Source organism: Staurois parvus, unplaced genomic scaffold (genome assembly GCF_062004578.1).
Source record: "Staurois parvus isolate SC_StPar_1 unplaced genomic scaffold, SC_StPar_1.0 ptg000191l, whole genome shotgun sequence".
NCBI classification, from domain to species: Eukaryota; Metazoa; Chordata; class Amphibia; order Anura; family Ranidae; genus Staurois; species Staurois parvus.
The window spans coordinates 1,464,799-1,488,745 of NW_028317987.1; the positions used below are offsets into that span (position 1 = coordinate 1,464,799).

A 23,947-nucleotide genomic window follows, 5' to 3' on the forward strand; every position below is an offset into this window, starting at 1 on the left:
TGCCAGGCCCCAAATCTGCCATGGGCCCCCGTACCGCCTCGTCACGCTGCTGCTGGGTCCACAGTGTGACATGGGTCCCTGTACCGCCTCCCATTGCTCCCACTCTGCCATGTGCCACTTTCAGGTCTCCTCACACTGCTGCTGGTTTCCATTTTGCCATAGGTTGCTGTATGGCCTCCCATTGCTGCTGCCTCCACCGCCACACTGTGGCTCCAAACACTGGTTTTGGCCCCGTGACTGCCCAAATGAGTGAAGTGTGCGGTGATTCTAAGATCGACGGCACTCATCTGCATGTCATACTGACAGACAGTATTATTTCTCTTCCCCAGCAGACTCCAAGGGCATTTAAATTAAAGGTACAGTGTTCTGCACTAATATAAAGGCTCTCTGAAGCCTAGAAACACCCTTTTATAAGTTAAATTCACAGCGAATATATTCGACTCGAATCGAATATTTTCCACGAATTCGCCGAATCAGTCGAATCGAATTTTTGAATACTTCGCTCATCTCTAACCAGAAGGTATGGCTGCATCAATTATAAACCACATACAAGCTCTATGTATTGTATCAGCTCTGCGATCTTCTATCAGCAGATGTGGTCCCTTTAATAGAAGAGCCTTCTGATATTGGCATCTATTCAGGACATCCGAATCCAGAGCAAGCTGCATAAAGTGAGTGCTCACCAGCAAGAACCAAATTAATATACAGTTGTGTTCAAAATACTAGCAGTCAGACATCACTAACCGGATCAATCACTGTTTTTGGTGGAAATGATATTTCTACATGGCAAATAATTTCCTAGCAGGTGTAGTAGAGTCATAGAAATCCAACAGACCCCACAGTCATGACATGCATGCTGCTGATTCTGTGTCATTGAATCACTCATTGAAAGGGGCGTGTTCAAAATAATAGCCGTGTGGAGTTCTATTAGTGAGGTCATTCATTCTTTGATAAACAGGTGGCAATTATTGCCCTTATTTAAGGAAGGAAGGCAGCAAATGTTGGACATGCTGGTTACAGTGCATTTCTCTCTGAAATTCTGAGGAAAATGGGTGGTTCCAGACATTGTTCAGAAGAACAGCGTACCTTGATTAAAAAGTTGATTGGAGAGAGGAAAACATATAAAGAAGTGCAGAAAATGATCGGCTGCTCAGCTAAAATGATGGAAAATGCTTTAAAATGGCAACCAAAACCTGAAAGACGTGGAAGAAAGCGAAAAACTACCATTGGAATGGATAGAAGAATAGCCAAAATGGGGCGGACTCAGCCAACAATCAGCTCCAGGAAGATGAAAGAAGGTGTGATGTTCCCTGTGAGGACTCAGCCAACAATCAGCTCCAGGAAGATGAAAGAAGGTGTGACGTTCCCTGTGAGGACTGTTACAATTAGAAGACGTCTATGTGAAGCCAAGCTATCTGCAAGAAGTCCCCGCAAAGTCCCACTGTTGGGAAAAAGACGTGTGCTGAAGAGGTTACAATCTGCCAAAGAGCACATTGACTGGCCTAAAGAGAAATGGTGCAACATTTTGTGGGCTGATGGAAGTAAGATTGTTCTTTTTGGGTCTAGTGGGCGCAGACAGTTTGTCAGAAGAATACAAACACTGCGATTTTTTTGAACCGTCTAATATTCACTTTTCTTCCATTTTTTTAGAGGAACAACACAAATTTGATGTATTTTTCTTCATGTTGTGATTTGGAATAGAATGTGTCGTGTTCCCAATGCATTTGTGTGGATGGAAATAAAAGCTATTAGAAGGATTTTCAGCTTTATTCACTTTTTTCAACACACTGCTATTATTTTGAACACAAATGTATATAGTGTAGTAGTTTTTTTAAGAGCAACTCGCATCAACATAAAATAACAAAATACTCACAAAGATGGCCACCACAAACAGAACAATACGGCAGCACTCTTAGTTCCACCCAACGTGTTTCACGCTCTAGCACACGGGTGTCAAACTACAAGTCCCACGAGGCATTGCAAGATTGACAGTTACAAGCATGACTCCCAAAGGCAGAGGCGTGATGGGGATGGGAGCTGGAGGGCTGCCAGTTTGACACCCCGCATCTTCACCAGTCTAAGAGTGCTGATTACCAAATGTCTACTATATATAAAAAAATGACAATCACAATGAATGGAGCTGTATTCATTTGCCATATTGCCAAAGTCCGGCAGCCATTTTCCCCATTGATCAAAACCAATGTACACAGTATACAGTCGCCATTTTGTTGAAGTTCAGAGGCCATTTTCTCATGGATGCAAAAACAAATAACAAGCTAATAATAACTTATACGGCCACCATTTTGAAGTTCAGTGGCCATTTTCCCATGGATGAGAACATATATAATTCATCAACACTAACCTGTAGGACAAGGAAATGCCATTGTATACTGCCGCCATTTAAATGGAGTTCATCAGCCATTATCCCAAGTATAAAAAAGAGGTATATGAATTCTCACAGTAATTTAATAGGTAAACTTAAGCAGCCAAACATTTAACTATAACAACACAGACAATAAGTGGTAGGTAAAAGACTTGAATATTATGCCCCCCCATTCAGATATATACCTGTAAACCTATTAATGCCAATGAAAGATAAATATAATATGCTTATCGTAATGTACAGACGACCGTAGTATATGTCATGATCAGAGGGTAAGACCACCTGGGACTGTAACTCAATATCTAGTGTGCCAATTTAAACAACTAAACAAGTGTACTGATCCTCACAGGAGCAGTTTGACTGCATGCAAATGGGGGTGCATCCGAGTTGCAGGATCTAAGGAGCCACCCAGTATTTACCAGAGCCACTGGAGGGGTGGATGTTGTGCTGCATGGCAGCCCCCCAGGTTGCGGTTCTCTAACACACCCGTGCAGGCACAGTGCAACCAAATAGCATGCTGGAAGGACACGTGGTACACACTGGATATGAGAATGCTCAAACGGCGGTAAACACCACAGGAACCCGAGTTGGTCTGGCTTCTATGTGAAGACATGTTGCTAAAACACTAACACACAGGTGCAGTGACTTAATAATGCCTAGGTTCAGGGGGGATAGGCAAGAGCCCGAGCAACTGGGATAGGAGGCAAAACCTGGTGCTGAATCAATGTTCACAGAAGCATGACAGTATAGTAACCAAAAACACAGCAAGAAGACAATTAACTCCTTCAATAAATAGTGTGAACGTTTTTATTTTATTATTTATTTCAGGTACTTGTATAGTTCCATCAATTTACGCAGCGCTTTACATATACAGTATATTGTACATTCACATCAGTCCCTAACCCTCAAGGGGCGTACAATCTAAGGGCCCTAACTCACATTCATACATACACATACTAGGGACAATGTAGGCAGGATCCACTTAACCTCCCAGCGTGTCTTGGCGTGTGGGAGGAAATCAGAAAATCCAGAGAACATGCAAACTCCAGGCATGTGGTGCCATGGTTGGAAAAATATATAATTCATGGGAAACTATAGACCTAAAAATGGACAATACAAAGATATCTAAAGAAAAATCAAAAAGCAGAAGATTAGTCAATAATAACTTTAAACATAATTAAAAATTATTTAAAAATGGGGGGGATGGAGAAAAAGGGAAACCAACTCCATGTAATGTAATGTAAATTGATACATACAAAGAAATACTGACAATAAATAAAAAATAATAGACAAAGTTAAAAAACCTGTTATATATAACAATGTATGCATGTAATAAAACTTCATTTAGATGTATAATACTTTTTGAAATACAATGAAAGTAAAAATAAAAGACCAGGGTTGGATACAAAAATAAATCAACTGGGGAGCATGGCTACTGGCATGTAGTATGGCCGCTTGCTGACAAAGCTCTGTCAGGCTCCTGAGGAATCCAACCTCCAGGGCACCCACATCACCTCTCTATTGCACCCACGGGAGCCATAACCTTCCGCTCTGTATAGCAGTATGCTCAGATGCTGCTGAGCTACTCCAACACCTAAAAATGACTAATAAAGTTCTTTCTGGCCACTCAGAGGAGGTTACAACAAAATGTTTGTGGCTCCCAAAGCCCACCGGCTGATACCGCTCCTCTAATGTCTTCTCCTCTGCTGCTAGAAACATCAGATGCTTCAGAAGATACAGCTCTATCTACAGGACAGTCTGGATCCTTTTCTCCGGACATTTGCAGCCCTGAGAAAGTCCAAACCCAAGAAAGACACAAATACCAACTATGATGAGAGAGAGCTGTCTGGGGTGAGAGGTGGCTCTAAGCAGAATTTTAAGGATACTGAAATCCCTGCCCCCTTGCTTCTTTTACAACCACTGATCAGCCTATGTCAGATACCATGCTCAAAGAAACGCTGTTACCAATGAGAGCCTCAATACAGTCAGATGTTCTCTCACGTTTGCACCAATATAAAGCTGAGGTACATGGGCTAGGAGGTAGAATCAGCCATGTGGAGGATAAAATGAGTGTAACTACAACATCATTTAATTCACTTGTGGATGCAAGTGCAGAACAAGAGGAAGATATAACCTGGCTGAAAGGAAAGATGGCAGATTTAGAGGTTAGATCTAGAAGAAATAACATAAAAATCAGAGGAATTCTTGAATCAATCCCATCTTCTCCACTACCTCATTATGTGCGGGATGTCTTCCTCACAGCCATTCCATCCTTATCTTCAGACCTTACCATACATAGAGTGCACAGGGAACCAAAACCTTACCTATCTGAGAATATTCCCAGCGATGTATTACTTGGGATACATTTTTTTGAAGTAAAGGAGCAACTACTATCAATATTTTGTCACGCTGACCAACTTCCTGAGAAAATAGCTTGCCTTCAAGTACTACAGAATTTTTCCAAATATACACTTCAGCTGTGGAGAAATCTACAACCAGTTACCAAGGTCCTCAGAAACCACAAGGTAACCTATCAGTGGAGTTATCTAGCTACACTCCTGGCAGCTCATCAGGGATTCATGAAGAGAATCTCAACCCTGGATGAAGGTCTCAACTCTCCAGCAGCTATGGATCCTCTCCAGCAGAATGTGCCCTCCTTCTCCACTTCGCTAAGACCATCACTGTCTCTGGAATGGCATCCAGTCCAGCACAACAAGAAAAGACAACATGCTTAAAAGGGCTCTTTTTGATCTACCTGTGCCAACTCTTACTACACAGCTCCCAGTCTCCAAAGAAGTACAAGCCATTGTACTTTTTCACCCCTAAATACTTGCAGTTTCACTGCTCTTGGTCTTTTTAAGGCCTCTCTTTTTTTCTTTAGAACGTCATTATTTTTCAGTATATCCCCGTTGCGGTATGTTTCTAGTTTGCAACAAGTTTCTCACCTTAAGCCTTGTTATCTTCTCAGGAATCTTTGGCAATACCTCATGATTGTGAAAATTATGTAACTGTGCTGAATGCCCAAAAAATCCAAACAAATTGTGAATTGTAAAACAAACAGTGAAACCATAGCTGCACTCACAAATACCAATACAAATACTCAATAACTGATATCCAGTTGTTGTGCTATTGCTAAAAAATACAGGGGCTGGGCTGAGATTGTGCTGACGGAACCCACGCCTGTCTGGAGCACCAGGAGCATTTATGACTTACACGCTCATATGTCTTTGAAGTTTGTACGTTTTTTTTATTCATTATAATAAATCATTTGTACGTTATCACACTATCTGGAGTATTGTCCTTTTTGACTGAGTATAGAGCGGATCACAATAAAGGAGGAAGAGGAGGAGAGATACTGAAGTCAGTGACACCTCTTTTCCATTTAGGATGATACAAGAGAGATATGTTCAGCCTCATGCTCTTAGACCACCTATTATCTGGGGTCTAACTATTCTGTAAGGAGCAGTGTGTTTATGTGCTGGTGGGCACCAGAGTCTCTATTTCACTACACAAGTGGAGGATTATTGTCCACATGGCTGATCATCAGAACCGGGATTTTGTTATCAAAAGACATTTTCATTGTTTGCTGTTTCATGTATTTTGCCTTAATAATATTATTGGTGGGAACACATTTAAACTATAAGTGACTCGTATTCGTATCTTTTTTTATCTAAAGCGCAACAATAGCAGGATAACACTTATTGAATATTTCATTACTACTGAATGCTACCATCTCAAATTCTGCCTTGAGGAGATGGAACTTTCTACACCAGCTTGTCGCATATCCACTCCATGCACTAAGGTGATTTTCCATCATTGTACCATCAGATGTTATATCACTGCATTAATAATTCTTTAACCACTTCCAGTCCGGACACTTCCCCCCCTTCCAGTCCGGACACTTTCCCCCCTTCCAGTCCGGACACTTTCCCCCCCTTCCAGTCCGGACACTTTCCCCCCCTTCCAGTCCGGACACTTTCCCCCCCTTCCAGTCCGGACACTTTCCCCCCCCTTCCAGTCTGGACACTTTCACCCCCTTCCAGTCCGGACACTTTCCCCCCCCTTCCCGTCCGGACACTTTCCCCCCCTTCCAGTCCGGACACTTTCCCCCTCTTCCAGTCCGGACACTTTCCCCCTCTTCCTGTCTGGACACTTTCCCCCCCTTCCAGTCCGGACACTTTCCCCCCCTTCCAGTCCGGACACTTTCCCCCCCTTCCTGTCCGGACACTTTCCCCCCTTTCCAGTCCGGACACTTTCCCCCCCCCTTCCAGTCCGGACACTTTCCCCCCCTTCCAGTCCAGACACTTTCCCCCCCTTCCAGTCCGGACACTTTCCCCCCCTTCCAGTCCGGACACTTTCCCCCTCTTCCAGTCCAGACACTTTCCCCCTCTTCCTGTCTGGACACTTTCCCCCCCTTCCAGTCCGGACACTTTCCCCCTCTTCCTGTCTGGACACTTTCCCCCCCTTCCAGTCCGGACACTTTCCCCCCCTTCCAGTCCGGACACTTTCCCCCCTTCCAGTCCGGACACTTTCCCCCCCTTCCAGTCCGGACACTTTCCCCCCCTTCCTGTCCGGACACTTTCCCCCCCTTCCAGTCCGGACACTTTCCCCCCCTTCCAGTCCGGACACTTTCCCCCCTTCCAGTCTGGACACTTTCCCCCCCTTCCAGTCTGGACACTTTCCCCCCCCCCCTTCCAGTCTGGACACTTTCCCCCCCCCCTTCCAGTCCGGACACTTTCCCCCCCCTTCCAGTCCGGACACTTTCCCCCCTTCCAGTCCGGACACTTTCCCCCCCCTTCCAGTCCGGACACTTTCCCCCCTTCCAGTCCGGACACTTTCCCCCCCTTCCAGTCCGGACACTTTCCCCCTCTTCCTGTCTGGACACTTTCCCCCCCTTCCAGTCCGGACACTTTCCCCTCCTTCCAGTCCGGACACTTTCCCCCCCTTCCAGTCCGGACACTTTCCCCCTCTTCCAGTCCGGACACTTTCCCCCTCTTCCTGTCCGGACACTTTCACCCCCTTCCAGTCCGGACACTTTCACCCCCCTTCCAGTCCGGACACTTTCACCCCCTTCCAGTCCGGACACTTTCCCCCCTTCCAGTCCGGACACTTTCCCCCCCCTTCCAGTCTGGACACTTTCCCCCCTTCCAGTCCGGACACTTTCCCCCCCCTTCCAGTCCGGACACTTTCCCCCCTTCCAGTCCGGACACTTTCCCCCTCTTCCAGTCCGGACACTTTCCCCCTCTTCCTGTCTGGACACTTTCCCCCCCTTCCAGTCCGGACACTTTCCCCTCCTTCCAGTCCGGACACTTTCCCCCCCTTCCAGTCCGGACACTTTCCCCCTCTTCCAGTCCGGACACTTTCCCCCTCTTCCTGTCCGGACACTTTCACCCCCTTCCAGTCCGGACACTTTCACCCCCCTTCCAGTCCGGACACTTTCACCCCCTTCCAGTCCGGACACTTTCACCCCCTTCCTGTCCGGACACTTTCCCCCTCTTCCTGTCCGGACACTTTCACCCCCTTCCTGTCCAGTGCAATTTTCAGCTTTCAGCGCTATCACACTTTGACAATTGTGCGGTCATGCAACACTATAACCATATGAATTTTTTTAGCATTTTTTTGAGACAGATAAAGCTTTATTTTGTTGGTATTTATTCACCACTGGAATTTTTATTTTTTTTGCTATGTAAATGAAAATGTCCCAAAAATTTGAAAAAAAGTGTTTTTCTTATAAAATGTTGCAAATAAATAGTACTTCATAATAAATCTTGGCCAAAATGTATTCCATTATCTTTTTAGCAAAAAAAAAAACCCAAATTAGTTTATAACCAAAAATTGTATAATTTTTAAACATTTTTTTATATTATCTATGTTTTTTTTTCTTTTTTACATACTTGTCACCCTAGCAGTACAGTGTCACCATGGTGACACTATACTACTTGTCAGGGGGGGGGTGATGAAGATTTATTTTTTTTACACTGATTGCTTTTACACCCATAAATGCTGCAAAAGCAATCATTTCTCCTTCTCTCTAGCTGCATTCTTGCAGCCATTGAGAACTACTGAGTGAGCTGTGATTGGTCACAGCTTGTCAAATGGTACAAGACTGTTGTGAATAGCCCTGTACCATGTGACCTCTGTGATCATTCACAGATTTCACACTTAGTAATCAATGATGTCAGAAGTGACATCTTGCTTACTACTCTGCATGTGATCACTGATTGGCCAACCAGTGATCACATGATCGGGACCTCGCACAGAGGTCCCGTCCGACGATCAGTGTTCCACTGTGTTCAAAAGGACGCAGCGGGCACCGGATCGCGGTGCTGCGTGCTCCCAGGGAGCGTGCACAAGCAGGGGGTGGGGAGGCCATTTATAAACGGCCGCCCGACCCTGCACTGCCACCGTCCAGCCATTTATATACAACGGCGGACGGGAAGTGGCTAATATTGAATTGAAATGGATATCTCTTAATGTTCATGGATTTAATCATCCAGCCAAATGCTGCTCTTTATGGCAAGAGGCTGTACATCATAAATCAGATGTCTGAGCAGTGCAAGAGACACATTTCCATAGAGACTACCCTAAAATGTTCACATAAAAACTTTCCTCATGTATTTCATCAACTACAGCAAAAAAGAGAGGAGCGCTAATACCTGTTAGAGATACAGTATCCTTTGTACGTAAAGGTATGATTTCTGGTGAAGATGGCAGATTTATAAAATGCAATGTGATCCTAACACTAAACCTTATACCACAGTATCAGTGTATGTACCTAACACCCACCAATTGTGATTCATCCGTAAACTTTCCTGAAAATCTCAACGGTGCAATATGGTAATCTTATTGTGTGTGTGGAGATTGTATTGTGGTACCACAACCTATCCTAGACTGCATACCATTGGCAAGATGCAGAGGATCTTCCCTGGCTGCTTTTTCTTCATAGAGATGAATTATATGATGTTTGGTGCTGCCATCACACCAGTGAGAGACATTTTACATTCCACTCAGCTAGAGATAATCGCTACTCCCGTATTGACCTGTTTATTGTGGATAAGTGGATGTTAAAACAGGTGTCCTCCGCCATATATGATATCACTTGGTCAGACCATGCTGTCATCTCTATTACCCTGGAGAAGGACTCCTGTTCTCCCATGTATGTTTGGCGTTGTAATAATTCCATTGTGCAATCCCCTATGTACCAATCTACAGTTGTGTCCAAAATTATTCAACCCCCAATGCTGTAAAGGGGTTTAGGGACTATAGTGTACATTTGGAATTGTATTCAGAATCAAATCCTACAAGGACGTTGTAACTACCCAAATGCAACTAAAATGACATCAATTGTTTATGTAATACAGTAGTAAATGGTTCTTATGTGGTTTCTTCATTGCCACAATTATTCAACCCCTTAAAGACTACCACTCTGAAGAACAGAGGTTCATACAGGTGCTTTCCATCAGGTATTGAAAACACCTGTGGATGTCACCGAGCAGCAATCAAGCATAATAAGCACCAATTAGGCAGCTTTAAAATGACTGTGATACTCAGCTCCTTCTAGACATTTACTGGTGTGGTTACAAACATGGTGAAGGCAAGAGAATGGTCCAGGAAGACAAGAGAAGAGGTGATTTCTCTTCACAGGAAGGGCAATGGCTATAAGAAGATTGCAAAGATGTTAAACATACCAAGAGACACCTTAGGAAGCATCATTCGCAAATTCAAGGCAAAGGGCACTGTTGAAACGCTACCTGGTCGTGGCAGAAAGAAGATGCTGACTTCGACTGCTGTGCGCTACCTGAAGCGTAGAGTGGAGAGAAGTCCCCGTGTGACTGCTGAGGAACTGAGAAAAGATTTGTCAGATGTGGGTACAGAAGTTTCAGCCCAGACAATAAGACGCACACTGCGTAATGAAGGCCTCCGTGCCAGAACTCCCAGGCGTACCCCCTTGCTGTCTCCAAAGAATAAGAAGAGTCGACTGCAGTATGCCAAAAGCCATGTGGACAAACCACAAAAGTTGTGGGATAGTGTTCTGTGGACTGATGAAACAAAATTAGAACTGTTTGGGCCCATGGATCAACGCTATGTTTGGAGGAGGAAGAACAAGGCCTATGATGAAAAGAACACCTTGCCTACTGTGAAGCATGGTGGAGGGTCAATCATGCTTTGGGGCTGTTTTGCTTCTGCAGGTACAGGGAAGCTTCAGCGTGTGCAAGGTACCATGAATTCTCTTCAGTACCAGGAGATATTGGATGGAAACGTGATGCAGTCCGTCACACACCTGAGGCTTGGGAGACGTTGGACCTTTCAACAGGACAATGATCCCAAGCATACCTCCAAGTCCACTAGAGCATGGTTGCAGAGGAAAGGCTGGAACATTTTGGAGTGGCCATCGCAGTCACCAGACTTAAATCCGATTGAGAACCTCTGGTGGGACTTAAAGAAAGCAGTTGCAGTGCGCAAGCCTAAGAATGTGACTGAACTGGAGGCCTTTGCCCATGAAGAATGGGCGAAGATACCCGTAGATCGCTGCAAGACACTTGTGTCAAGCTATGCTTCACGTTTAAAAGCTGTTATAACTGTAAAAGGATGCTGTACTAAGTACTAAGATTGAATGTCACTTGGGGGTTGAATAAAACTGATAATGCTGTGAGCACAGAAAAGACATTTGTGGTTATTTCATTATAACTGTTATGTTATATTTGTCTGACCTACAAGTGCCTCTTTAATGTAAATGTAAGCAAGATGACTGAATGATCAAAAGCAATGTCAAACTGGCCAAAACACTCAATTTCAGTGGGGGTTGAATAATTTTGGACACAACTGTACTTTTCTCCAACATTTCAAAAATTTCTTTCTCTGGACAACAATCTGCCAGATAGAAAAGTCAACCACTCTATGGAATGCCCACATACAATTTATGACAGGCATCCTAATTGAGTGCTAAATCTAAAACATAATAAAAATGCGTCTCTCCAAATTGCTCTCTGATATCCATACACTTGACCTCCAAAATAAAATATCCGTCTCTGATACCAATGAACAGTCTTAACCTTATGCACTGAGCTTATAGGAGTTATTAGATGGACACTGTAAAGAACCTCTACCTCTAGCAGCCCACTGGTTAGCTTTCCCCAGAGCGCGGAGTCTAAGTCCCGGTACGCTTGTTCACCATGGCCCCTGATGGTGGGGATGGACTTGGAGCGAACCAAGACCAGGTTGCTGCTCCTGAGTACACCCTCCTGTGGTAGAGGGATCCGCCAGATGTTTCTGCAGGGGGAGAGCCTGATGTGAAGAGGCGGATATGCCAGAGCGAGGTGGATGGATGGATGAGCAGGAGCGTGGTCAGACAAGCCGAGTCGGTAGCTGTGGGAGCAGTGCGGTACAAAGCAGCGGGCAGAAAATGGTCGGGTCACACGCCAGGTCAGCAACAGAATATCAGGTCCAATAGGGGGCAACCTGGAGTGAGGTCAGGCAAGCCAGGGGTCAGAGCAGGAGAATACAGCAAGGTCAGGAACAATCCAGTCAGCAACAATCAGGGATCACGAACAGCAAATCAGGAAAACAGGGAGACCAAACGGCAACTCCTGACAGCGCAGGGAAGTTTAAATACCGTGCCCTGCGCTGTCATTGGTGCCAGGCGCGCACCCACGGCTTCAAGTGCGCATTCGTGGATTCTGTCTCCGCCATGGCCGGCCAGGACCTAGTGCCCGTACACTAGCGTGAACGGGCACAGTGCACCTGCGCTGAGCTGTGGATTGTGGTGGCTCCTGACATTGCCCCCCCTACGGGCAACCTCCGGGTGCCCAACTGAACTCTCCACCGTGGGTGACTAGGATAGAACTCCTGGATAAGCCTGGGGGCATAAACATTTTGAGCTGGTTCCCATGAGTTTTCCTCGAGACCATAACCTTCCACTTGATCAAAAACTGGGTCTGGCCCCCCTTTTCCGGAAGTTCAGGATTGCTTCCACCTCAAATTCCTCATGCTCCTCAATGGTTATAGCCTCTGGAGGTCTGGACTCCCGATCTGGAAATGGACCTGGCACAGCTGGCTTCAGAAGTGATACATGGAAAACTGGGTGGATTTTGAAAGTCTCTGGAAGAACGAGTTCATACACCACTTTGTTAATCATTTGCTTCACTCGGAATGGACCCACAAACTTCGGTCCCAGTTTCTTCGAAGGACACAACATCTTCAGGTTTGTTGTTGCCAACCAGACTTGATCCCCCGGTTGCAACACTAGTTCTCCCCTTCGCTTCCTATTGAAGGCTCTTTTGTTGTCTTCTTGAGCTCTTGAAATAGCTTCCTGAAGCAACTTGTTAGTGGTGGAAAAAAAAGTGAGTGTGCTTTGAGTGGCAGGAACTGAACTTTCGGCAACCAAATCAGGTAGGAATGTGGGATGGAACCCATAGCTTGCAAAAAACGGAGATTGCCCCTATGAGCTTTGAGTTAGGAAGAGAATATTAGTATGTCATCCAAATAGACAATCACAAAAATATCAAGATAGTCTCTGAATACATCATTAATGAAATGTTGGAACGTGGCCGGGGCATTGCAGAGTCCGAATGGCATGACCAAATACTCGAAATGGCCAAATTGAGTACGAAATGCCGTTTTCCATTCATTACCCTCCCTTATACGGACCAGATTATACGCACCCCTCAAATCTAGTTTAGTAAAATGGCTGCAGATTTAAGTCTCTGGAAGAGTTCGGGGACCAGGGGCAATGGATAACGATTCTTTATCGTGACCTTGTTTAGTTCATGATAGTCAATGCAGGGTCTTAGGGACTTATCCTTCTTTTCTACAAAGAAGATTCAAGCCCCTGCTGGTGCAGTGGAGGGGCGGATGAACCCCTTTTGGAGATTCTTGTCAATGTACTCCTTAAGAGCTCCTAATTCTAACTCGGACAGGGGAAAAATTTGACTGAATGGGATCTCTGAGCCTAGTAGAAGGTCAATTGGGCAGTCATATGTTCCGTGTGGAGGTAGGACGTCTGCCCCTCGTTTGCTGAAGATGTCCAAGAAACTGTGGTAGGCCGAAGGGACAACCTGCCTTAGATTGGAGTCTCCATCCGAGCATAGGAGGAATTGGGGAGCTGCGGGGCCCGAGGCGTGGCAGTGTTCCCGACAATATGGGGATAAGAACTGAACAGAACCGGTTTCCCAATCAATCTGGGGGTTATGGGCCTGCAACCAAAGAAGCCCCAGAATAACTGGGAAAAGAGGGGAGGCTATGGCGTCTAGTTGGAGAAACTCCTGCTGAAGACCCACTACCATAGTGGAAATAGGAGGAGTCTCCTGATCCACCAACCCCGACTTAATTTGCGATCCATCGGCCAAAAATATGTTAAGGCCTTGTTCTCTAGTCTGGAGGGGAATTTTTTGCTGATGGGCAAAGTTTAGGTCCATGAAGCAACTGCATGCTCCGGAGTCGATTATGGCCGTCACTTCCACGGTTCTTCCTGGGAGCTGGAAGGAAATAGGTAAGGCTAAGTAATTGGACTGTTTATTTTTTCTTCTATCTCTGCTGAAAAAAGTAGAGGCAGACTTACTCGCTTTCAGCGGACAGGAACGCACCATGTGACCGGCTTCTCCACAATACAGGCAAAGGTTCTTTGACCGTCTCATCTGGCGCTCCTCTGCTGATAATGAAGGCCGAGCCAGTCCCAGCTGCATGGGCTCGTGGGTATCCATAGGTTCTGAAGTACGGTTCCCCTCTAGCGTAGGTTGGACTGTTCCCCGGAAGGGTGCCCATGTTGTTCTCTGACCCTGGCTGGTTCTTTCAAACCTGCATTCCCACAGCCTGCGGTCTATCTGAATGGCCAAGACAATGAGCTCCTCCAAGGACTCGGGTAGACCTACTCGGGCTAGTTCATCCTTAAGAGCTTCGGAGAGCCCTACGCAAAATTGGTGGCGTATGGCGGCGGCGTTCCACCTTGTATCCACCGTCTGAATTCCGATGCATATTCTTCTGCTGCCTGGCGGCCCTGTCTAAGGGAGTATAGGGCTGATTCTGCGGAGGCTGCCTGCTGCGGGTCATCATAAAGTATGGCCATCGACTCAAAAAAATCTGTGACTGTTTCCAGGTGGGGGTCGTGGTTCTCCATCAATCGATGAGCCCAATCTTGGGGTTCATCCTGGAGCAGGGATATTATGAACCCCACTTTGACTGATTCCGTAGAGAACGTGCGTGGCTGCAATTTGAAATACAGGAGGCATGCGTTCTGGAAGGCCCTGAAACGTGCTCGGTCCCCGCAGAAGCGTTATGGTAATGGGACGTGGGGTTCAGAAGTAGGCAGTGCGGCTGAAGCCCCTGTGGATGGTCCTGGAGATTCCCCCGAATGGGGCAGGGGAGGCCAGGCCCTGGGAGGTGGCGACAGGTGCAGACAATGTCTGGATACGGTTTTCTAGATGGGTAAATCCATCTTGCAGCATCTTGACGGCTTGGGTCAGGGCCGCCAGGTGCTGGCATATATCTTCCAATGGGGATGGTCCTCTCCCAGGCTCAGTCATGGCCGTTTGGTACTGTAAAGAACCGCCTGGTGGTACCTCTAGCAGCCCACTGGTTAGGTTTCCCCAGAGCACAGAGTTTAAGTCCCGGTTCACCATGGCCCCTGATGGTGGGGATGGACTTGGAGCGAACCAAGACCAGGTTGCGGCTCCTTAGTACACCCTCCCATGGTAGAGGGATCTGCCAGAGGTTTCTGCAGGGGGAGAGCCTGATGTGAAGAGGCGGATATGCCAAAGCGAGGTGGATGGATGGATGGATGAGGAGGAGTGTGGTCAGACAAGCCGAGTCGGTAGCCGTGGGAGCAGTGCGGTACAAAGCAGCGGGCAGAAAATGCAAAATCAGCCAATGTGATTGTCTGGATTTGTTTTCTCATTTTGTCTCTCATAGTTGAGGTCTACCTATGATGCCAATTACAGGCCTCTCTCATCTTTGTAAGTGGGAGAACTTGTACAATTGGTGGCTGACTAAATACTTTTTAGCCCCACTGTATCCTTCTTCCAACTCCTCAAACATTAGAGAATTCTCCTTATTTTATAATCTCCTTTAACACAAAATTATGTTTATTAATCCTCCCCACTACTCAAATGGGAATCAGACCTTCATTAATCTTTTACTCCTTCTCAATGGCTCTGGGCATTTACAGTAAATAATACATATAAAGTTCCCTACTGCATTAATCATTGGGAATTACTTCAAAAATGAACCACTAGATGGTACCTTACTCCCTACCAACTGTCCAAATTTTCACCAAAGAACTCAGCCCTCTGCTGGAGACCAGGTAGGTAACATATAGCATATATTCTAGACCTTACCCATTTTTGTAATGTGATATTTAAGCAAATATCTGCCACAACAGGTGCACTGTTATTGTCCAATCCTGCTTTAGCCATTTTGAACTAAAAGATTTATGAAATTCCTCCGCCGTTCCTAACAACCACTGTTCAGCAAAAACATTGATAGCCACACAACGGAAAAAGTGCCAGGCCCCTAATACATTGGGGGCTATAGCCTTAGTCAAATTGAACTATTCATATGAAGGCTCCCTAGCCATTAGCTAAGGCAAATGTGATATCTTTGATAAAATATGGAAACCGTGGTCAGATTGGTGTTGAACCACTGTACTACTGTTTAACTACGTTACTTAAGTTTTGGATTGCTAACAGAGAAATTATTCCTTTCCAAGTGTTAGTAGTGTTGTATGTTATATGGACGTCCCTGATTAGAAAACATTTTGATGCTTACCATCTATGCACACTTGAAATTTTGAAACTACTAAAAAATATTATTTGAAAAATATATAAATACATAAATTAGTGTCCATAAACAAATAATATCAATATCCACATTAAGACCCAATGGTGTGGTTGACTTCATCTCATATACCCACCATGTCTCTAATTTAGACACCTGTTGTACCCTACTTGAACCCCTCCATTGTGGATCTATTGTGTCTATAGCCCAAAACTGCAAACCTTTTGGATTTCTGTGGTGGCATTTCCTAAAGTGGGTAGATAAACTGTGTGCCTTGTGTCCTCCTGAAATATTTTAAATGTGCTCTCTCAATATGTCCCTCAGCCTGTGTGCATATTGTTTACTGCAGGGACATTGCAGTAAGTAAACTACAAATCTAGTATTACATGTGAGGAAGGATGCGATCTCATAGTCTTTCCTTGTACTAATGGAACAAAAGCTAGTGGCTTTTTTCCACCTTACTCTACTTTACACATTACACAGCTATTACATGGATAGAAGCCACTCAACTGAGAGAACAATTGCACTATTGCCTATTATACAGAACCTCTACATTTATAGCTGTATTCCTGGGGGACCCTCTTGACTGTTGTTCGGTGTTCTGAGCTTTGTGTCTCATGCATCCACCTGAACCGCCATCAGAAAGAGGAGTCAGAGGCTCCAGATTTTAAGTGTGTGTCTGTAAAACCCTGCAAAGAGAATTGGGTGCTTTTCTGGTCCCCCCCACTATGGTCAAATATCACTGCAATGTGCTGAAATGTTACCAGGCGACAAAAACATTACCCATCACCTGCATGTAGAATTTGGAAGAGGAGAGGCTCCAATCTCCAGAGGGTTGGTGGGATAATGGTATCTGGGAGGATCTGATACATTAATAACTCTCCTAATATGTTATACATTTCAGAGGTTTGTCAGGACTAATCCGTTTCCTAATCTTATTTCCAGTCAAACTGAAGCAGATGACACAAGACAACAGATCATCAGGTTAGTAGGACATCCATGCTTGATATGAAATTTCTTCTGGATGAACATTTTGTTCTGTTGTAGTCTAGATGATGTGTACATAGTTTGCATGCTTCCACCATCCTCCTGTATTTGATGGAATATATTCTTTTAAGGTTAATATTTGGATTTATAGTTAGAATACAATATTTCAACTCTGTCTTATAAATACTATTTCATGTATGTATGAGGAATAAAATATTCTCCTTTCTCTCATAAAGAATGCAGAAAGGAATGCAGAAAGTCTGTGAAAGAGAGGTACCAGAGGATTAAAGACTATAACTACTGTATGGGGGAGGCTGTTCATCTACAAATAAGATACACCAAGTTATCAATGAGAAGAGGACACCAGAATAAAAAGGAAAAGGAAGAAGAACTAAGGAGTTCAGGCAGAAGACATCTACAGATCATGGAGAAAAGATCTGAATACTCCCCAACCACAATCCAGGCTCTTTTTGACCCTGATGAAGATGGTTTCATCCCTAACATTGTGGTGTTACAAGGACCTGCTGGGATTGGAAAAACAATGACCTCCAAGAAGATCATGCTGGACTGGGCCTCTGGGATTCTCTACCAAGACAAGTTTGACTTTGTGTTTTATCTGAGCTGTAGAGAATTCAACACCATCCCTGGAAACATAAGCCTTGCGGGACTTTTATCCAGAGACTGCAGACTGCCGAGTTCAGATGACCTTCTGTCTATTCTGAAGGATCCTGGAAATCATAGAAAACTTCTCACTATAGTTGATGGGTTTGATGAACTGAAGTGGACTCTGGAAGAGACATCTGAGGTTTGCCTTGACATTACTATAGAAACCCATAAAGAGATAATTCTTCAAAGATTGCTCAGGAAACAGGTTCTCCAACAGTCTTCTCTGATAATCACCACAAGGTCACTGGCCATGGAGAAACTTAACACATTCATTGATGATCCTTGCAATGTGGAAATCCAGGGATTTACAAGGGAAGATCGAGAGGAATATGTCCATAAATTCTTTGGAAATAAAGACGATGCAGACAAGGTTCTCAGTATAATAAAAGACAATGAAGTTCTGTACACCATGTGTGCCGTCCCCATCACATGCTGGATTGTCTGCACTGTAATGAAACAAGAAATAAAGAAAGATTTGGGATTAATTCGGTGTTATACAATTACTTTAATTTACCTTCTCTACCTGGAGGTTCTGATAACCCATCACAGCAAGAAGGAGCAGTCAGTACGCAGGAAACAAACCTGTCTGAAGAAGCTGTGTGCTCTGGCCAATCAGGGAGTTCTGAACCAACAAATCCTATTTGAGAAGAAAGATCTAGAAAGACATGGACTTTCTCTGTCTGAGGTGGAGTCTGTATTTCTGAATGAGAACATCTTTCATTGGGACGTCCGCACCCAGACCTGCTACAGCTTCATCCACCTGAGTGTACAGGAGTTCCTTGCTGCTCTGTATTATGGGATGGATAATAAGTTTGGATTTCTGAAAGGCACTTTCCTCCCGGAGATCTGTAAAGGGGAATCACTCTTTGGCTTCAGTTCAGATTACCCACATTTAGTATTAGCTATACAGTTCCTGTTTGGTCTCTTAAATGAAAAGCAGGTGAAGACATTCTCAGAGAGCACAGGCATCAACATCTCACTCCGAGCCAAACCTGCAATGAAAAAATGGGCCATGAAGAACAACTATTACATTTTCCGTACTCATACCATCTTCTGTCTGTATGAGACTCAGGATGAGGACTTCATTAGGAACATCATGTCTGGTTGTTCAAGGTTGAAGCTGTACGGCTCACGTACTGATCACTTGTGGATGGACAGTAATTATTCCAAGCAGCTGAACTATTGCTTGAAAGCTTTGAAGAGAGAGTGTTTTCAGTCTTTAGATTTTGATTCACTCACTGTGGGTCCAGAGTGCCAGAAAAACCTATTTCCATTCCTACACAGGAGTCAGAAAGTTGGGTAAGTGAGTGTGAGGATATCCTAACTGAACTCCGAGAATGGGCAGGAACCTGCATACAGTATAATGGTGATGATCAGACATGTTCTCCATCTACCACACTTATTACAAGTCCAGGGAACTCATGCTTTCCTCAGTCCTAAATGGTGTTTCCCCACATATCACCTTATACACAACTTCTGGTAAAATCATTATTTATATTGTATTAACCCTTTCATTGGCACCCAATTATACCATTTATCACACACATGATAACATTTTACCAAAATTTACTGAAAGTGTTACTAAACCCCGAACCCTGCATTCTCTATTTCCTCTTTCTCCAGACCCTGCATTCTCTATATCTGCTCTCCCCAGACCCCACATTCTCCATATCTGCTCTCCCACAGTACACACAACATGGAAATGCAATTATTTTAATAAATATAAACTGCTGAATACCTTTTCTCATCTGCAGTATATAGCAGTCTTGTGACTTATATCAGTGTCCAGCTGAACACTGGTTAAAGCTTGTAGGAGGAGTTTTCAGTCTCTCACTGCCCTATGAGATTGAATGACCCCTGACTCTCTGTCTGGGCAGCACTGATTGGCTCTGTGCTGATCACATGCACTCTCCCAAGAAAAAAAAACCTCTCTAGCAGTACACACCAAACTGAGCATGTGCAGAGTGTTCCCGAAGCTGTGTTCTATCAGTAGATGAAATGGGGACTGCGGAAGAAGGGGAGGATCAGAGAAGACAGGATCAAACAGCGTTTTTACACAATGCAGAGGATTAACCCCTTAGGTTCCACAGTGAGTATAACAAGCATGCTTTACTGCATCTACAGCCTGATGTCACTGTTGGGGGTTTAGGAACACTTGAACCCCACAAAACTTCCCATTTTCTTAAAGCAGATGGGCTGGAGAATACAAAGATGGTCTTTGGGGTTTATATTTTGTATATTTGTGTAAAATTGAATAAACCTAAAAACAAACCTGCAAAGAAGTCACAAAATGTTTTCTAATCAGGGCCGTAGATAATTTTTTTTCCTGGTGGGGTTCAGCCTTGGGCACCTAAGGTACAATAATTTGACAGCACGCCTGCCACGATGTGACAAAATGTGGGTGGGACAAATTGGGGTGTAAACTTGACCCTGTTCCCTGTGTACACAGTAACATAGGTCAGTCCTTAGACTCTCACTTGTAGCACAGCAATTAAAGCAGTTACTGAGTACAGCAGTCATGAACAAACTTCAGCATATTGATCTGTAAAAAATCCATTACCAGTGACTGCTGAGCAACCAGCATCTGTTGTACAATATAGCATATATAATGCAGGGGTCAGGAGTATGTCATGTACACTATAACATAGATAATACAGGAATCAGGAGTATGTCATGTACACTATAACAGAGATAATGCAGGGGTCAGGAGTATGTCATGTACACTATAACAGAGATAATGCAGGGGTCAGGAGTATGTCATGTACACTATAACACAGATAATACAGGAATCAGGAGTATGTCATGTACACTATAACATAGATAATGCAGGGGTCAGGAGAATGTCATGTACAATATAACATAAATAATGCAGGGGTCAGGAGTATGCAATGTACAATATAGCATATATAATGCAGGGGGGTCAGGAGTATGTCATGTACACTAAAACACAGATAATACAGGAATCAGGAGTATGTCATGTACACTAAAACACAGATAATACAGGAATCAGGAGTATGTCATGTACACTATAACATAGATAATGCAGGGGTCAGGAGAATGTCATGTACAATATAACATAAATAATGCAGGGGTCAGAAGTATACAATGTACAATATAACATATATAATGCAGGGGTCAGAAGTATGCAATGTACAATATAACATATATAATGCAGGGGTCAGGAGTATGTCATGTACAATATAGAATAGATAATGCAGTGGTCAGGAGTATGTCATGTACAATATAGAATAGATAATGCAGGGGTCAGGAGTATGTCATATACAATATAGAATAGATAATGCAGGGGTCAGTGTGTATTAGCTTTTTATATAACCCAGTGCAGTTTTATAGCGGTAGCCCAGTGTAGTGTGATAGCGATAGCCTGGTGCCGTGTTATAGCGGTAGCCTGGTGCCGTGTTATAGCGGTAACCTGGTGCCGTGTTATAGCGGTAACCTGGTGCCGTGTTATAGCGGTAGCCTGGTGCCGTGTTATAGCGGTAGCCTGGTGCCGTGTTATAGCGGTAGCCTGGTGCCGTGTTATAGCGGTAGCCTGGTGCCGTGTTATATCGGTAGCTCGATGCCGTGTTATATCGGTTGCTCGGTGCCATGGTATAGCGGTAGCCTGGTGCGGTGCACAAACATATTGCACCCAAGCACCAAAATCCCATCCCACACAGTAAAATAAAGTGATATAAATCCCCATCATGTCTGAAAGACCAAGAAGAAGAGGCAGATGCTCACAGACAGCTAAGAGGGCCTGGTATGGCTTTTAGAGGGAACCCCATGCACGTTAACAAAAAAAAAACATTTTCACTGTGGGTTCCCTCCTAACCTTCCTATCAGACCTAAAGCACCTGGTTAGGATTGGGGGGACCACACTCTGTTTGTATTTTGTTTTGTTTTTTTAAAAGTCAGTCCTCCTGCAGCAGGTTCTATACATTGTACAGATGTCTAACTTTACAGGTAGTTTAAGGGGACCCCCCCAGGCATGATATTTAAAGGAATTTTTCAATTGTTTTGTACTTTTAAGCAATGAAAAATGACTGCCGCTTTAATAACTGTACTTTTTGAATTTTTTTTTCACTGATTCATGTCCCTCAGGGCAGTACCCAAGTCCCCATACCCATTTTATGGCCAATACCTTGCATATCAAGGACATCTGAAAGGGAGGGGTTCTACAAGGAATGGAGAGGAATTCTACAAGGAAGGGGGGTTTCAAGTAAAGGGGGAGGGATTCTACAAGTTAAGGGAGGGATTCTACAAGTAAGGGGGAGGGATTTTACAAGTAAAGGGGAGGGGTTCTACAAGGAGGGGGATGGGTTCTACAAGTAAACGGGAGGAACTCTGCAAAGAAGGTGGAAATGATTCTACAAGCAAAGGGGGAGGAATTCTACAAGTAAGGGGGATGGATTCTGCAAGGAGGGGGATGGGTTCTACAAGCAAAGGGGGTTTTACAAGGAAGAGGAGGAGTTCTACAAGAAGAAGTGAATCCAGCTGTCACATTTATAGATACATTTCTGGCCTCTATTGTGTCCATGGCCTTGTCTGCAACCTCTTTCTGTCCCACCATAATTGTTCCACCTGTAGTGGTAATAAAAAGAGATTTTTTCTTCTGGAGAAACCTGGAATCCCCAGAGTTATTCCTCCGTTTAGAAAAGTCGGTGAAATTGGAGATTCTAAGATTCCTCCACCTTGACGTTTTTTCCTCCACTACAAATCCAATCTTGTCTCCCTGGAAATCACAAGTCAGAAGGTTCCCTCTTCATGTCTTCCTTTCCTATTGTCTAATATACAGAATAGACCCCCAACATGAAAGGATTATGGGGTCTTGTAATAAGTAGAGATACAGAGGGTTCCCCTAAAATTGTATGGGGATGAGATGACCAGTGAGGTGAAATGACAGCAATCCCTCACATTTCCCTTCATAGACCCCCCATGATTGTGATACTGTGTCCCATCAATAGATTCTATGACCTTCTCAGTGTGTCTGCACCTCATAGAATTTGTCCAGTGTTCAGCAGTTGTGCAGTCTGACATATCACCCTCCTCCTGCCAGGTCAGGTGTGATCTGCCAGTCATTCATTGGTGGGCAGGAATGGGTCCAGCCAATGGGGGGAAAGCTTAGTTTTCAGAGATCTTGGGGATGGAAATAATGCCAGGGGTGTGACATCATCATCCCAACATTGGAGAGGGCCAGTTGTCTGCAGAAGTGGGTGGAGATGGAAATGCCTGGATTGCATTATATATTTGGAACCAAAGTGGTGTTCCAGGATTTTCCAGAATCTGTTGATTATGGAAACCCCTGTGTAGGTAGACAGGAGACCATGTATACATATCAGGGGCTTCCTTTAAGTTTTGTCTGGAGTGTAACTTCAAACACTGCTCAAAGCCACCAGTGAAAAGTCCTCATCAGATCCCGTATGGGACTGTAGAGTCAGAGGGAAGGCAGCCATGTGGAAGGGAAATGTTGATTGTTACATTTTTATTCTTGTTGTCAGAGGTAATCCATTCTTGGTGATAATTAATATCTCATTATTATGCTTTAGATTTCAGTATTGTACTATTTCCAGTAAAGATTGTCCAGGAGAGGACAAAGCTGAAGCTGAAGAATCCTTTTCACAAGATCAAATGAACTCTGTTAATCTTTCCTTTCTGATTAACCTGGAGAGTAAAATTCAGGAATTAGAGTAAGTGTAATCTGTGATCCTGCAGTGATTGGGAAATGTGACATCTTGTGATTGTTCACGTCTCTAGCTGGGGGGAGTACTAAGAGCTCCGTTTTGGAAAGATTGAGTTTGAGGAAGTGGAGTGACATCCATGCCGATATGCCGCTTAGTAGGTTATGAATGCGAGAGGAGACTGAAGGGGTGAGGTGAGGAGGAGACTGAAGGGGTGAGGTGAGGAGGAGACTGAGGGGGTGAGGTGTGGAGGAGACTGAAGGGGTGAGGTGAGGAGGAGACTGAAGGGGTGAGGTGAGGAGGAGACTGAGGGGGTGAGGTGAGGGGTAGAAAGATAGATTTGTGTGTCATCAGCATAGAGATGGTAGTTGAAGCCTTGGGAGGTTATCAAGTGACCAAGGGAGGAGGTGTAGATGGAGAAGAGAAGGGGTCCAAGGACAGAACCTTGATGGACCCCAACAGAGAG

General features: G+C 44.5%; 1 protein-coding gene across 1 annotated transcript in view; it reads left to right on the forward strand.

Moving 5' to 3' along the window:
* The window catches only part of LOC149461832 (NACHT, LRR and PYD domains-containing protein 3-like), a 50,573-nt gene that overhangs the window by 20,979 nt on the left and 5,647 nt on the right, over window positions 1-23,947 (forward strand). The window contains exons 4-6 of the mRNA XM_089677713.1: window positions 17,096-17,134; window positions 17,374-19,102; window positions 23,350-23,490. Coding sequence (XP_089533839.1) covers window positions 17,096-17,134; window positions 17,374-19,102; window positions 23,350-23,490 — 1,909 coding nt within the window. The remainder of the gene's footprint in view (window positions 1-17,095; window positions 17,135-17,373; window positions 19,103-23,349; window positions 23,491-23,947) is intronic.